This window comes from Pholcus phalangioides, unplaced genomic scaffold (genome assembly GCF_987345545.1).
Source record: "Pholcus phalangioides strain wild (caught in Gottingen) unplaced genomic scaffold, Ppha-v1.0 ptg000003l_1, whole genome shotgun sequence".
Taxonomy (NCBI): Eukaryota; Metazoa; Arthropoda; class Arachnida; order Araneae; family Pholcidae; genus Pholcus; species Pholcus phalangioides.
In genome coordinates this window covers 12,062,353-12,079,478 of record NW_028301596.1, presented here as the reverse complement: position 1 = coordinate 12,079,478, position 17,126 = coordinate 12,062,353, and the positions used below count along the sequence as shown (strand labels likewise).

General features: G+C 36.4%; 1 protein-coding gene across 5 annotated transcripts in view; it reads left to right on the top strand.

The window, feature by feature from the left end:
* The window catches only part of GEFmeso (Guanine nucleotide exchange factor in mesoderm), a 131,786-nt gene that overhangs the window by 110,521 nt on the left and 4,139 nt on the right, over positions 1–17,126 (top strand). For all 5 annotated transcript variants that reach the window (XM_089244229.1, XM_089244201.1, XM_089244220.1 and 2 more), the window contains exons 2-15: positions 3,600–3,896; positions 4,927–5,372; positions 8,102–8,202; positions 8,822–8,938; positions 10,660–10,717; positions 10,979–11,071; positions 11,186–11,347; positions 11,479–11,634; positions 12,028–12,123; positions 14,155–14,284; positions 14,415–14,537; positions 15,676–15,686; positions 16,284–16,310; positions 16,481–16,612. In XM_089244229.1, coding sequence (XP_089100355.1) covers positions 3,635–3,896; positions 4,927–5,372; positions 8,102–8,202; positions 8,822–8,938; positions 10,660–10,717; positions 10,979–11,071; positions 11,186–11,347; positions 11,479–11,634; positions 12,028–12,123; positions 14,155–14,284; positions 14,415–14,537; positions 15,676–15,686; positions 16,284–16,310; positions 16,481–16,612 — 1,914 coding nt within the window. In that variant the 5' untranslated portion in view covers positions 3,600–3,634. The remainder of the gene's footprint in view (positions 1–3,599; positions 3,897–4,926; positions 5,373–8,101; positions 8,203–8,821; positions 8,939–10,659; positions 10,718–10,978; positions 11,072–11,185; positions 11,348–11,478; positions 11,635–12,027; positions 12,124–14,154; positions 14,285–14,414; positions 14,538–15,675; positions 15,687–16,283; positions 16,311–16,480; positions 16,613–17,126) is intronic.

Sequence of the window (17,126 nt, the reverse complement as noted above, 5' to 3'; positions counted from 1 at the left end):
TTAGTTTATCACTTTGCCGTTATGATTTCTCGTGAGCTCCCTTAAATGGCGAATCACATTCTCCAAAACGGGCGTGCGTTGGATTGACCCTTGGGGGGGGGGGGGAAGTTGGGCAAGGAGAAGCATAGGAAATCTCGTAAGAAATTTCGTGTTACTAACCTTCAAAAAAAACCTTTAAATCAACAGAAATTTCGATAACATAAAAAGTATTTTCTTCCCATGTTTCCATGTAAATTTTTAACTGTTTAAGCGACATTGACGAGATATCTCGCTTACTTAAACATCTCTTATTTTAGCACTAGCAAGCCCAGATTTTTTGTAAAGTTTATTTCGCGATGGAACACCTTACCCAAAATCCCCAGGTGAAAATTGGAAGAAAGCCTACTTCATTAAACAATTTGACATTTTGAAGGGGGGTGTAGTGGTCTTTGCTGTGTCGCTCATGAAGTGTAATTTTTGATTGTCTTTGGGGGGTACATGCCCCCACCCTCCATGTCCCTACCTCTGCTCCCAGAAGTATTCGTACCATGACTTAAAAAGGCTATTGGATCCTCTAATTTAGTGGTTTAATTCAGTTCGCGAGGAACCCTCGATCAACCTTTGAACAAATCTGAGGCTAAACAGATTTTCCGTAGGCCAAAAATAAAGGGTGGACAAGTCTTGGACACATTTTAAAAATTAAATAACAAATACACCCCAATTGACATAAAAAGGTGTGGTTTACACTAAAATATTTATCATGGCCTGAAATTTTTCCGATTCCTTTTTTTTAAATTCGAAAAAAATGTTCACATTTCACTCACAGATTTGACGCTGTAAAACTTGACACAACACATAAAATGCGACATAAAAAAGTGCATAATTAATGTTTTTGTGTTGCATAAAACTACCATATTTCAACATTCTACACCCGTTTAGATGTAGCCCGAGCTAAAAAAAAAAAAAAAAAAGCTGCTCGTATTGAAATGTGATAGTTTTATGTAACGCAAATCGGCATGAACATAAATTATGCGCTGTTTGTATTGCATTTTATGCGTTATGCCGAGTTTTCCGTTTTACAACGCCACCCCTGAGTAAAATTTGAACTTTAAAAAAACTCCAACCATGATAAATATTTTAGTTAGGGCTGGTCCAATTAATCGATCAATTATTAATCGCAGTTGAAAATTTTAGCTGAGATAATCGTCTCGATCAAAATTTTTTTATTAAAAGTTAAATTATAAAATTGATTTATTTGACTTAACCGATTAGATTATGTTCCTATACCAAACATTTCAGATAAGTGAACGTATTTGAATCAATATCGCGATCAAATTTTTCGACATGAGGACACACAAGTCGATTCAACGTAAGCTAGTGATGATTTCTAAAGTTACTAATTTAAAAGACAGACAAAATCCAAGTTAAGAAATTCCAGGATATGACAAGCATGTTCAGCATAATGTTCTCCTTATACCAGAGACATGAATGTGCATATTTTCACTTTTATCACTGTGTTTATTTCAACAGCTGATTGGATCACTTATTTTGCTATCTGTCTTTCCAGAAACGCAAATGTATATTCCCTATTGAAACACATTTTACAAAACGTTTTAGGAGAACTTCCATAGAGTAAAACATTCAAAAGTCGTTTTCCAAGTTCTAGAAATTTGCACATTCATGTTTCTGGCAAAAGGGGACTCCTCGAACTGCAATTTATTTTCAGGCAACGAGCTCATTTTCAGTTCAAGGGGGTTAAATAGCTTCGAGCGGGCGCTGCCCTTTTTTATTAATTTATTTCTGTATTTGTTTCCATTCAGTAGACAGATGCGTGAAACATGAAAAGAGATTATATTTTTATAGTATCAGTTGATATTATATAGTTACTAATACTACGTTTGCTATGAATGAAATTGCATTTGAAAATATTCGATTAAAATTTTTTGATTAAACCGTTGTGAAATTTTAATCGATTCCCAGCCCTAATTTTAGCGCAAACGCATTTTTTTAAATCCACTGTTGATTTGCTATTAAATTTTGAAGTGCGTCCACCCTGTTCCTCTTTGAACCCAAACATACATTATTAACATGCCTCCAATACTGATATTTTCAATGAAAAATTCATTTTAGAAGTTTAAATTCGCAGTGTCGACAGTTTTGTAAATAGCTCCCGACACTGCGGTATCTCAGAAAATCTCCCATGGTCTCGCGGAGCAGAAGTTGGAATGCCTATGTTACTAATTTACTTACTGCAACTTCGAAACCAGTGTGTGACGAATATGTTCTCTAAAAATTGGTGCTATATGATGGATGCGGAGTCGGATCCAATCTACGAGGATTAGATCCTTCTCGCGGGAGAATGGAAATCGAATTTTTTCGTGGGTAATTTTTCCGTATCGCGTGCGGCAATGTATTATCTTGTGAAAGTGCAATTAATTTTTTGTTTTGTTCTTTTGGTATGGTATTGTCTGTTTCAGTGGAGACAGGAAAAGCCACCCCAGTATTAAGAAAGTACCCCCCCCCCCCTTCTCCCACCTCCAGCCATGACGGACGGGGACATCCGTGCCAAGGCTTTTATTGATCCATTCCAGAAAAGGATAGGGCAAAAAGATTATTGAAATATATATATATATATGTTGTGCCTAGTCTTGGTTTCTACCACAGGCAGAGTTAATGATTTTTGGTGGGGCTCTCTGTGTCTACTGCTAGGCAAATATTTTGTCGTGTGTGTGTGTGTCGGCGACGGCATCCTGCTCTGTTGACTGGATTGGTTGGATGGAAAAATAAGAACAACTCCGTTTTGGCGTGAAATCCGTGATTTTTGTTGTTTTTTTTGAGCCTAAGTATGTAATACATCCTGTTTTCGTGAGTTTTATTTGTGTTTTGACACCATCTGTGATTTTTTTTTTTGGGGGAAATCTTGAATATTTATTGTTTCTTCTGAATTTCGGGCCAAATGTGGCTCTCGGACTCATCTGATGTTGCCCGCGACCTCGAATCCAATTCTGTAAAAAACGAACGAAGCGGCACATTTATAGATCACTTAAGTCGCCCGCGGCGCAGTTACACATCACTGAAGTGGTCAGCAGCACATTCCCAGATCACTTAAGAGCCCCGCAGTATATTTATAGATCACTTGAGTGATTCGCGAAACACTTACAAATCGCTCAAGTAACCCGCTGCACATTTCCAGATCGCTTTAGTGACCCGCGTTGCAGTTCCACATTACTTAGTGGCTTGCGGCAAATTTCCAAATCATTTAAGTGACCTGCGGCATATTCACGGATCACTTGAGTGAAAAGCAGCGCAGTTTGAGACCATTTGAGCGCTTACAAAACATTTCCAGGTCACTTGAGTGACCCGTGGCACAGGTTCAGATCACTGAGTGTAGCCTATGGCTGATTCCCAGATCACGAGTGGCCTGCGGCATATTTACAGATCGCTTGAGCGGCCTTCAAAAGATTTTCAGAGAACTTAAGTGGCCCGCCACACGTTTTCAAACCAACTGATTGGCCCTCACTCTCCAAAAGTTTGAGCACCCTTGGTTTAATACATCCTGTTTTTGTGTTGTCTGATTTGAGGTCTTGTGTATTTATTGTTTTGTTTTTGTATTTTCGTAGGCACGTCGACGGACATAACGTCTAGCCTGCTGGACATGTTCGACGCGATCGCTGCCAAGAACGGTATCTCTTCCAGTGGCGTCGGCGATAGCGATGGTGCTACTAAAGAAGGATCCAGCGGCACTGATTCTTCCTTGCACGGGAAATTCAGTCGCCGGCAACCGACGCCGCCACCGCCTGCGAGCCAGAATTTGGTGGTGAAGAATGATGGTGCTTCGGCACCACCGTGTGATCCTGGAGGTTGTGGCTCGTCCGTCAAGAACAATGCGGTCCATCTGTCAAGTGGATATCAATCAGGTGAATATAGTTATTCAGGCAAGTGCAAATGCGCACCGGACCGTAAAACTGAATTTCATCAGTGTATTAAGTAATGAATACTAACTTCAACTGCCATAGTTTGAAATTCTATCGGTCTATAGACGGGGCTTGACAAATCCCAAGCGCCAGTTCGACTAGAAAATCGGTATTGGCGCCTAAAATTTCCAGTCTATAGACTATTGTAGTACAGAGATCCACACGTCAGAGTACTCTATAGGCAGACTATGACGTGACGTGGGATCACGTTGTAATGCATGTGATATAAAATTCCACCCATGAGTCTTCTGTCGATACGTTTACGTGACACGTCACGTTTGCACAGTGTGAAGGTACTTGAACTTGACTATAGATTACTCTGACGCGAGTGCTTTGTACTACAGTAGTCCATAGACTGAAAATTTTAGGTATCAATACCGATTTTCTAGTCGACCTTGCGCTTGGGATTTGCCAATCCCTGTTTATAGATCGATAGAATTTCAAGCCATGGCAGTTGAAGTATTCATTACCTAATCCACTGAAATTCAGTTTTACGGCCTGGTGCGCATTTGTGGCAGAGGCGTATGAAGGGAAAGCGGGCATATATGGGCCGTGCCTAAAATACAAAAAAACAACCAATTTAAGGGGCTCTGAAAATTCGTGGGCCCTGGACACATGCCCCCATTCACCCATGCGAGAAACGAGCACTGTTCCCGGCCTAGAGCCTTATCGTTTCCCTCGTGACCGAAATTCACATAAACATTAGAAAGGCACTAGGCCGCAAAGTGACCAAGTTCATCCGTGCACCGGGATTCATCTAATTAGAAAAATGCATTCTATTCAACCAGGGCAAGTATGAATTTTGACTCTCCCTCCCTCCCTCCAGCTTGTGCGAGGAATCTGAGGAAGCCAAAGGGTGAATTCGGCTTTCGGGCACCAGACTCGCGACCCCGATGTACCTATGTAAATTTTATCTGTTGTATTCGTGATTTTTAGTCTTTGTGTAATCGTTTATGTGTTTACAATCTTATAGGTTCAACGGGTCGTCGACGGCCCTCGAGGCTTTACGGCGGCGGGAGCTCGAAGCAGCGAAGTTACTCCGAGTCGGTGTTCGAGGAGAAGAAGCGACCCCTGAGCACCAGCTCGGTCTCGTCGTCTTCCAGCTCCTCGTCCTCGTCGCTGCCCCGCAATGGCCTGGACGTCAAGAAGTCGTATCTGGCCAGCATCGAGTCGTTGGATGACGATGACCACTTCGCCGGCGAAGAAGGGTCTGCCGCTGCCTCGTCCTCCGCCGACCAGCTGTTGCACCATCATCACCAGCGCGGCCAGCTTCCAGTTTCTGGCGGCTCTGTCTTGAGCAGTCTTCAGTCGTCGAAACCTAGGTGGTGCGATCCTAACCTCAGTCATACCGATCGGGTGCTGCTGGAGATTGTGGACACGGAAAGAACGTATGTTCGCGACTTGGATGAAATCATCCAGGTAAATAAAACTGTCTTATCATGTGCAGGATGTCTATAGTTAAAGTTAGCATGCTGTCTCTAGCCTCACCTATCAGAAAATTATAAAAATTTTAGAACATAATGAACTGATGGAGAGAATTTTCTAAGGCCCCCCTCCTTCAAGGATCGGAAATCTCAGCATAGATTTTTAGATTTTGATGCGTAAACACCATGTGCTTATAAAATGGGGGGGGGGGGCATACAAGAATTACATAAGCAAAAAATTTAAGTCATTTTTACCCCCCGCCCGCCCGCCCGCTTTGTCAGCAAAAGTGAGTGAAGCATTAACCTTTCCCCCTTTCCAGTAAAATTAAGTGTGCTGTGCCAAAGCCTCCTAGAAATGTGCAGGTACCTATCTAGGAGACTTTGCCGACCCCCAGAAGATTAAGTAGGGACATAAGGAAGAAGATTATGTAGGGACATAAGGAGAGTCTTTCATGTTGAAGAAAGAAATATAAATATTGAAGATTATATTATACTAGCTGTTGCCCACGGCTTCACTCGCGTGAATTTGGTAATCCGAAAATTCCTCCTTTCGACCCCATTAGGGAGTGAATTTTGAGAAATCCCCTCTTGGCGAGTCTTTGCATCATAAAATGAAGATACTAACCAAATTTCAAATTTATAATTTCAGCTATTTTCACTCGACATGATTTCTCTACATAGCATTTCAACCCCCTAATGATTCCCTTAATTAAGGGTCGAATTTTGGAAAACCTTGGAGTGAGTCTTTATGTCATGAAATAAAACTGACCAAATTTCATAAATACAGCTTCACTGGTTTTGGTTAGGTGTGATTTCTCTATGTAGCCATTGAACCCTCTTATGACACACGAGGGGTCAAATTTTTAAAACCCCTTCTTAATGGGTCTCTTTGCTTCATAAAATAAAACTACTTACCAAATTTCATATTCATAACTCCAGTGGTTTTGGCTCGGCGATGATGAATCAGTCAGGACGTCATTTTATATATATAGATTAAAAGAAATATATAAATACAGTATATTGAAAAAATACCTTTATGTATTATTTTAGTCAATTTCTATTAATTTAAAATCCTTTTTGAAAGATTGTAACTTATAACTTCTCTAGAATGTTTACCCTACCTGCCCCCCCCCCCACAAGCTTTCGATCTGCCTCCATAAAGGTGAACTTGAAAATGCCCCCCCCCCCCCAAATTTGCAGTCTCTTCAAGATTGCCGTCCTTGACATGTAACTTTCATTTCCCTGTTTATCCCTATCTTGCTATTACTGTATATTACTGTAAAACTTAACAGCATCATGGGCCGCCCTCCACTGCTTAATTGATGTTCTGGGGACCCCTTTATATGATTGCAAGTACGGGAAGGATAAGACCTTCCAATTAACATACATGCTTTTGGAAATAATGTCTCAATTTCATTTTTTCATATCCTATTAATTTGAACCTTTCCCCTTTTACTTTGTCATCAAAAGTCAGCAAATGTGAACCCGCCCCCCTCCCTCTGCTTCATGGGTGCTTATGTATCACTTGAATGGGTCCCAAAGAGTTTCACAAAAAAGAATGTTCTTGTGAATTCATTGTCTTATTGTTTAGTGAAGAAATGGTTTTGCTGGAGATGTTCAAATGCTGTGTACCATCAATATAGATGTTTCATTGACAGAAAATTAACACATGCTCTACAGTTTGCATAGATAACAATGTCAGAATAAATGTCAGAACTGGCACCCCCTTCCCCCAAATCCCTTCATTGAGTCATTAATAAAGTTCCATGATTTTGTGATGAATAGTTATGGTTATAGACAGCTATGAATAAATGAACTTCAACTACATACACCCTGTATATATATACTTATACGAAATGAAGATGTCATTGGTAGTCATCATGTAAATGTGATGAATACAGTAAAAGTCTGCTATAACAACAATTCACAATCACAAGGGAAATTTTTGTTGCAAAACAACTTCTTGTTATAAGGAAATGTAACGTTTTTTGCTCTGTCAGGTTATAAAATTGTAGAAAATCACTGCTTTGCATTAAAATGCTTTTAGATGCTTTAATTTTAATTGGCTTTGATTTAATCATCCAAGCGATTCAATTGGTCAACTTGAATGTGATTATATCGTTGCTCACTTCCATGACTGTATGGACTCATCAGCATTTTCCCCACTAATCCGGAAGTTTTTTTACCACCATTTTTTCAGTCATTTTTGGAAAAGACTTAAACTGCAAGTTCTGGTTACTAGTCTTTTAGCCACTAGGAGAAACAAAAGTTTAATAAAATAATCATCACAACCTATGTAGAGTGGGTTATCACAAAAATAGGAAGAAAGAGTTATGACGATTTTACATTTCTGTGTCCATTCTTTGTTAGAAGTACCTCAGAGTGATTGTTACAAGGAGCATGATAAGTGTCGCCATGTTTAATTCTTGAGAGGAGGGAGAAGCAAAAACTGGCATTTTTAAGAATTTTTTGTTTGACATTATAGAAAATGCTTCATAATTTTCAAGTCGCTATAATAAATTTATTTTGTATCTTTAACATTAGCTGTTCCACAATCGCTTGTTATACCAAGATTCTTGTTCTAAGTCGTAAATGTCATATCAGACTTTTACTCTAAATAACATTTTACACTATCTGAAATACTATCAATATATTACTATTATGCATGTATGTGAAAACATGCACTTGCGCTACTAATAACTACATTTTTGAATGCTCTACTAGGGTTATTTAAAGCACGTCAAAGAAGCCAATTATTCTATGATCAGTAATGATTGCTTGGACGAACTTTTCAGCAATATTGAAGACATCTACAGTTTCAACAGGTATAACAATTAAATTTTCTTGGCAAGTGTGATTGTAATATAATTGTACGTACATTCGAGCTATACCCACGAATATTCCTTGTACATTTTGAGAAAAGACACATTTATTGAGGGCGTAGCCAGGGGGGGGGGGACTTGGGGGTCTGGTCCCCCCCCCCCCCCCGAAATGTGAGAAAATGACCGAAAAAAGGGAAAAAGATGGCCAAATCCATTGTTCTGTCACTTTGGTCCCCCCCCCCCCCGAAATGAAAGCGGTCCCCCCCCGAACGAAATTTCTGGCTACGCCCCTGACATTTATAGAGCCATGGCACATTCAAAATAAGTAACCAATATTTGGATTAGAAACACTAAAATACAGACAATAGATTATTTTTGTAGATCTACTGGAAGGACACCTTAGCCCGTTAGAGTCACAGAGTGAATGTGTTCCTAATCTATGTATTCATGTGTGGTTTTTTTGTTTGTTTTTGTCCTTTTGTATCAGATTGTACTTGTAGTGTTATTGTCAAATAAAAAAGAGAAAAAAACACTGAAATATACATTTCATTCTCTTCGTGCTCCATGTATGACTTGTGTTATTTTCTACCAATGTCTCATGCAATTCATTTGAATCTTTCAGTTCGTTTGCAGAACAACTTGAACAGTGTGGAATGGATGCCGTAGCAATAGCAGGTTGTTTTGTTAAAAACAGCAATGGTTTTGAAGTGTACACTCAGTACTGCACAAACTATCCAAGGTGAAAAATATTATTAGATAATAATATATCTATTTGTCTATTAGGAGGCTTTGTATGTATTGAAGGGCTTGACAAAATAAAATTTGGGGTGTCAGCTAGGAGGAGCCAAACATATATATTTTTTTGATAGAGAAAACAGTTTGAAATAATTTTGTTTCTCTATTTTTTCTGGAACACGGTAAAGAATTTTGTCATGGGGGGGGGGGGGGAATTCAGAAAATTTTCTATCACAATCAGACTTAAATGTAGTAATCACCCATGGAAAGTTTTAGGCACTCCAATACCAATTTCTTAGTCTCCATGGTGACTGGGATTTGTTAAGTTCTTGATGTATGGTATTTTACCAATATTTTCATCTTATGCAGAGTAATGTTGAATCCCGCTGATAACTGGGGTGATAGTACACATCAAAACAAAGTTTTTGCGGTGGAGCCCATCAACCCATTCAGAAAAAAGCAGTAAAATTTGTAGGTTGATAGAGAAAAAAGCAAAACTAAACAATTTATGACAAAATTCTGGGATGTGATATGGACTCTGAAATATTGGAGAATCGGTTTGCTGTTCTCAGAATCTTCTATGGTCTTTGACTAGATTTGAATTTTTTGCTATAAAACTGAGGATGACAATCTGCTTGTAAAGTCAGAAGACTAATAAAAATGAAGAACCCCCCCCCCCTTTGTATGCTCACATAAGAGGTACTGGCCTCAGTGTCCAAATTGCGCCCTAGTGGTGCTGTGGTAAGATGCTCGTCTTCCACTATGAAGGTTGCCATCAAGGTCCATGGGTTCGAATCCAGGCATAGAACGTTTGAAGCAAGTTCTTTACCTACCGAACCTGGGGCGACCACAGATGGACGGAGACTTCATTTCCCACCCAACTCCTCTGGTTGGAAATTGCTATATGGCGATATATATGACCAGAGTTGGTGTGCGGTAAAGCAGTGTCCAAGTTGTTTTCAGTATGTACATTCAATTATTTTATTATTGCTCTGTGTTGAGCCCATAGAAGACAATAACTTTTGAAACGAAAAGTAGAAATCTTGGGTATTGTGATCATTGTAATTTAATATGATTTTTATTTCATTTTGATGTCTGATTTATTCCCAGATGCTTTATTAATATTGATCCTTCTCATCAGTTTTAAATACATAAACTCTTCTAACTTACGCTAAACAGCAATTGAATTGTTTCCAGCATAATCAAATGCCCCACTCAATTGGATGTTGTGTGCTGGAACCGTTAATAACTCTCAAGTCTATAGGTTTTTTTCTGTCTTATTTTGGCAACATATTCGCCATTAATTTCAAATGTTTTATCAAATGAGAATGTCATATACATTGTGGTTAATGTGTATTAACAGTTTTTTTTTCTTGAATTGTAATGTTTGATTAAGTTGGAAGAAGTTGCTGAACTATTCGATTAAACGAGGAAGGTTAACATAGTCTCTATGAGAAAAGTTTTGGTTTCAGAGAATTTTATTCAAATAAACAGGATATTCATTTACCCGTTACCTGATTAAATGGGTCCAACTGTACTGTCACCATTTTTATTTTATCAGTAAAGTGACCACAATGTATGTTGGCACTGTTATTCTTATATATAATTATTCTCTTGGGTGTGATTTTAATTTTTTATAGATATTAAAATGTCAACAGCAGGTTGAAAATTTTATACAGTATTTTATTTTAAATTTCCATTTTATATATTTTTTTTTCTCCATAGAACTGTGTCTGTTTTGACGGAGTTGATGGGAAACTTGGAAACTGCTGAAGTATTCAGGGTATGTTCAAAATATATTTCTCTCCAGATAAATTAATCAACTTAAAAAAAATATTTTTCTGATGAAAAATATAACTTTGGTATTTTTTTTTTGAATAGCGGATGGAATTAAGTAAATATTCTTATAATGGGCTAAATATGTAATATAGAAAAACAATTAATAAAATTGTGATTTAGTTTGAGACTTGAAACTATTTTAAGGCTTGTTGTAAAGGAGGAATTAAATATGATTGAATTTTGTTTTTCTTTTTGATTTTTACAGCAGCGACAAGTAGCATTACAGCACAGTCTACCATTAGGATCTTATTTATTGAAACCTGTTCAGAGGATCCTAAAATATCATTTATTGTTACAAGTAAGGGAAAATTTTTAACCCATAGAGCAGTTTTATATGCATATCATCTCAGAATGTGCTAGGTAAATTTTTACATTATCAAAATATTGTCATTCATGTTCATTTTTTCCATAGAATTTAGTTAAACATTCAGAGAAGGATAGCAATGCATGTACAGATGTGAAGAATGCGCTCTCCGTAATGACTGGCATAGCTTATCACATTAATGACATGAAGAGGAAGCATGAGCATGCCGTTCGTGTGCAAGAAATCCAGAGTTTGCTGTATGGATGGGAGGTTTGTTATTTTTTTTATTTAATTGATAGTGCCTTCATGTTTACCACTTGCTTTGTTATTTGTAAGACATTTCATATTTGCATGTGCTCAATTTAAATTGTTTTTTGTTTTTTTTGTCTTATTCAAATTAGGGCCAAGACTTGACCACATATGGTGAGCTGGTAGCTGAAGGTGCCTTCCGAATGTATCGTGCCAAAGCTTTACGTCATCTATTTTTATTTGATAAGATGCTGTTAATTGCAAAGAAGAAAGAAGAAGGGATACTCAGTTACAAAACGCACATTATGGTAAAAATAACTAATTTATAAAAACCTCCTGTGATTGTAAAACAACCCTTTTTGGCATGCTATTATTAATTAGCATTTGCATTTACAAATCAAGTACTACAACAGTCTGTAAGCCCAATGAGGTAGCTGTTAAACAAAAAATGAGAAAACAAATACCATTAATTAATGTTTTTTTAACATCCACTTCAATTTTGAGGTTTAGGTATTACCTACAAATAAAATAGGAATAATTAATTTAAGCAGATAGCTAACATTCAAAGATTGTTAAGAGACCCCCGTGTACTTATATTTCACACAAATAATGCTTTTCTTTATATATTTGTATGTGCAGAAATGATCTATGTATGCAAGTTCATGTTGAATATGTAATCAATCATTTCATTGTTATTTTAGTGTTCCAACCTCATGCTTATCGAAAGTATACAAGGTGAACCACTTTGCTTCCATGTCATCCCATTTGATAATCCTCGTTACCAGTACACATTCCAGGTTAGTTTTTTTTTCTTTTACTTCATTTTGATCATATTTTTATGAGAATTCAAGAGCAATGATAAGAAATTCAAACTAAAATTCAATCATACTACACTAGAACCTCTTATCCGATTTAAGTAGGACTGAGGGCCAGCCATATGGAGAAAATTTAGTTAAATGAGGGAAGTTGCGAAATCAATTATGTATATATAATATGTTGAATCCATTAGGCACTCATTAATTTGTAATGAGCTATTGCACCATATGAACACCATTTAAAATCTGACCAAATAAATTACAGTAGAATAAGATTTTGCAGTGTAAAGCCAATAGGAACTTATATAATTAGTAGACTCTTGCTAATCCAGCACATATTAGACCAGGGTGTGTCAGATTACTGAAATTGCTGGATTACTGGAAGTTAGTTGGAAAAGCCCATTTGAATAATATACACTTCTTAATACAGATGTGTACGTGACAGAAGTGACATGTTTTCCTCTTCTATGCTCGAAAAAAAAAAAACGGTCTAAAAACAGCAGATCACTAGACAGGATGGATTAGTGCATGGTTGGATAGAGAGTCTACTGTACTATGAATAACTTTCTGTACATATATACATAATTTAGTAGTAGCATAATAAGATCACTTCAAGTAAGAGATGAGATTAAATAAATTTGGGAGAAAACTGTTATAGGGAGGTTCTGGTGTACTTGTATTTTATAAATAGGAATTTTGATTTCGAAATGGGTTTTTTTTTTAAATTCACTGATTTTAAATATGCCAGTAATATAAGTTAATTTTTTACTGTTCTTTTCCTAATTTTCCAATGATTGAATGCTCATAACTTCACACACATGGAAAAGGGCTTGATAAATGCCTGGCGCCAGGTTGCCAGGGTGACTATGTAATCAATATCAGCATCTAAAATTTCTGCGTATTAAGGAGAAAAATGTACATTTTGTGTTGATTATGAGTAATTTTATAAATTTTCAAAGAACTTTAAAATGCTTTGAACATCACCAAAATATGATGTGAGAAAACAATCTAATTATGTCAGGAGTATTTGATTTATTCAAATCAAAGGTGCAGCAATTTTCAAGAATACCTGAGCCAGGAGAGGGATTACTTGCCTCTTATTCGATAAGTTCATATTGATTTGAGATGCATTTGATATGTTTATCTTCTTATTTCAATAATTTGTTCAGAAATATGACAGTGTATTGAATTGCATCAGAGTGGCATGGTGGTAAGATGCTCTATTACTGTAAAGTTTACTGCCATGGTCCCAAGTTCAAACTGGAGGGAGGATATCGATATTTTTTTCCTAACGAGATTGAGGCGACCATCGATAGACATTGTCTTCATTTCCAACCTATTTTATTAATGGCAGTAAATTGCAAAATAGCGATATGGTCAGAGTTGGTTTTTGGTGAAGTATTGCATTGTGTGATTCAAAGAATGGTTAATTTCTGTATTTGTGTCCTCCTTGCCGTTTCAGCGTACTGCATAAGAATTTTGATACAATATTCATTCTCTCAAGGACTAGTACTACTGAACCATACATGCATCTCGTACACATTACTCTTCTGAATTTCTAACGAATTGGCACATGCCGGAATGTGTGGCCTTAATCTATGTTGTAGAGTTGCGCTTGTTTCGTACTCATGCTGCCACCTTGCTTCCATTTCTAAAGTAAAGATGGAAATGCTTGATTTTTCATGTTATGCTAGTATCAGCTCTCTAGGGAGAGACGTTTTTAAATGGGAGACCGGTTCATATTCATGCCTCGAAGCTGACCAACTTCCAAACCAACTTCAGCCGACCACCACTGCCGTCTACAGGGTTCAAACCTGGATCCTCAGGATGAGAGTCCAGCAGGATGCCCACACAACCGCACAGCGGGTGTGCTCTTTCAAGGACTACAAAAGTTACATTTTATGAGCAACTTGTTAAATGATTGAAATTTTCATCAAATATTTTAAATTTTCATTGTGAACTATGATATTGAATTTTGAAAATTTATCTTTTTTCTTTCTTTTATTGTTTTAGGCTAGAAACTTGGACCAGAAACGGGAATGGTGCCTCCAGCTTAAACGAGTGATACTTGAGAACTATAATGCTGTTATTCCATCACATGCAAGGCAGTTAGTGATGGAATTAGGCCAGAGTAAAACGGATGGTGAGCAAGATAATTGTCTCTCATTTTAAAATCGGAACTGAACAATTTTTTTCTACTGTTGATACAGATTTTTTCATTTATATTAGTAGTATTAAAATTTAATGGTGCGTATATACATTTCTTCGCACAGACTCTGCTACAGAAAAGACAACATCGAAGAGACAGCTGTCGGCTCCTGAGTATTTAGAAAAGAGGAAGCAGGAGAGGCGAAAATCTGAAATAAATTTGAAGAGAGGGCTCAAAGTAAAGAACGGTTAGTATCTTTTGTATCAACATTGAATCACTCTCACCAAAGAATCTATTGAACAACACAATTCAGCCAACACTCTTTGATTTATGCCAATTTTTTAATGAGGAAAATTGTTCTCAGCTATAATCATTATTTGCATTTATGATCTATTGATGTTAAAAACTTGATCAATATGCATGGAAATTCTTCAATATTGGTGACACATATATGTCACTATAAATGTGATAAATCTGGTTACTAAGCATAATCACTGACCATTCGGATCACACATTTGATAAATTTACCACTTTTACAGATGGTAATGCATAATGCCCAAGTGTCATGTGTAACATGGTGTATTAGATTTTTATTCACAATTTTTTGTGCATATACAGTCAGATTACGATGTGATTAAGTCCTATTTGATGAATTCTACAACTGGACCTTGATATAGTGAGCTCATATTTGACATTTTAGGATTATACCCTGATATCTCATTTAGCGACCTTGGTCAGCCAAGTACCAACAGTGCTTGGGTGTTATGTATACTCACTGGTAAAAGTGATGATCAAACTTAGATATGATTGGTAATTATATATAATAACTGGTTATTATATGCACAATAACCAATTTACTTTAACATATACAGTTCTGAAAGTTCACGAACAGTAAAATACTGCATCTGGTAATTACTATCCTGGTCATGGTGTTTAACGTTCATTAGTTGTCCAATTATTATGAATATAGAGATCCATTTTAGAGGCATGATTGTGTGTGTGTTGGGATAAACATAATTGGCATTTTCCTTAATGACTTCCAATTGGTTCATATGCAACTGTGTGATAGAACTGTAATCACAGGAACATGATTCTTTTATTTTTACGAGATTGAGTTTTCAATCCAAATCAAAAATGGTTGTTTTATTAAAATAATAAACTTGAACTGTTTTACCAATTGGCAAAATAATTTTTCTGCATCAAGGATCTTGGATAGTTTGAACCTTCCCAATTAGTATGATACTTTCAATGAAAATCTAAAATTTCAATTTTTTTGTTTCATTCAGTTCAGTTTTTGAAAATTATGAAAATTATATATTTTTTATAAATATTTTGTTCAATGTAACAAACTCTAACATATTTTTTTCTCTTTTCATTCCCAACAGGTCCTAAAAAGGTGAGTTCTCTATTGGTATTCTATGTTACTATAATTAAGAATCACTTTTTAAAGTATGTATTTGATTTACATTTATGGAAATTTCTGAACTCCAATAATTAATTTATTAAGATACAGGGATAAAGCTTGTTAACTTAATTTTTTCACCAGCAAATACAGTAATTCAATGTTGGTATTACTTAATTCAAGTTATTTTTAATGATTGCGTTTTATCAATTTCTTTTGCTCATCATTAAGCTGATGTTTTGAAAATTTACTCATTGCAATAAATTTTAAGCTAAAAAATAACTTTAAGCCAACAAACCAGTGTAAAATATATTTTGTTCCCTTTCTATGACTAAGAATGAAACTTCATGCCGTAGATAAAACTTCTAAAACTTATCTGTTATCCCCACAGACTCCATTTTAATAATTGCTAACAGAAAAATTTAGGCGCTAATATTAAGTTTTTAGTCACCATTACATATGGGGTTTGGTATTTAAAAATAAAGATTTTCTTTATTTTTCTTGCAAGCATTATGTACTATGTGTTGTTAGTTTTTGTACGAAATGTTGGATGATACATGAAATTTAATTCTCTGTTCACTTGTGTTGCAGGGTGAACATGTTTCCAATGGAAAAAATGTAAGTCTCTTCACAAGTTTCTCTCTTTATAAGCTTTTAGACACTTTTAAAATTATCAAAAAAAAAAAATTAAATTTTATATGTACCAAAAAAGAAATATTGACTATTTTAGAACACACTGAACAGTGACTAGTTGTATTAAATTTTTTTTTGTATGATTTCTCCTACAGGTCAGTTCATCTGGTCGTAGGAAGAGTGTCTCTGTTTGCAGCAGTCCTCGAGAAGAGGAAGGATATTCCAGAGAGAGTTGGTCCAGCCAAATGGACATTAGTGATGATCATAACTGCTGGTCTAGAAGTCAGGTACGAAAATTTTATTGCTGCATTTCAATGAAAATAATGCATTCAGTTGTATGCTATACTATATGCATTACTATATGGAATAACAATTTCCAATAACTTCATGTAACAAAATAATATTCTGAACTGTGTCTATTAAAAAGTTACTGAAGGACAAAAATGCCACCCAAAAGCCAAGTGGTTGATGCATCACCAATTCTGGGTTTGTCTCATCTTTCTGAGCCTTTTTTTTTTAAATTTCATCCTTAGTTAAGGGGGAAAAAAGAAATTTTAATTGCCTTCCTTATAAAATGCAAATCACCAGACTCGGCACTCTGTAAATCCAGTTCCACACACAGTGCTCACCCATGGCACTGAAAAACCTGTTTATGAGGTGTGGCTGAGGTGATTTTGCTGTTAAAAACTGGTTTTTGCATGACTCTGCATCTTTTAGTGGGGGTGAGGGAAGTATGATGGACATGTCTCTATGATGAGAGAGGTAGAGGTCACCACTTGGTGAACTATTAGTCCCAGTCCA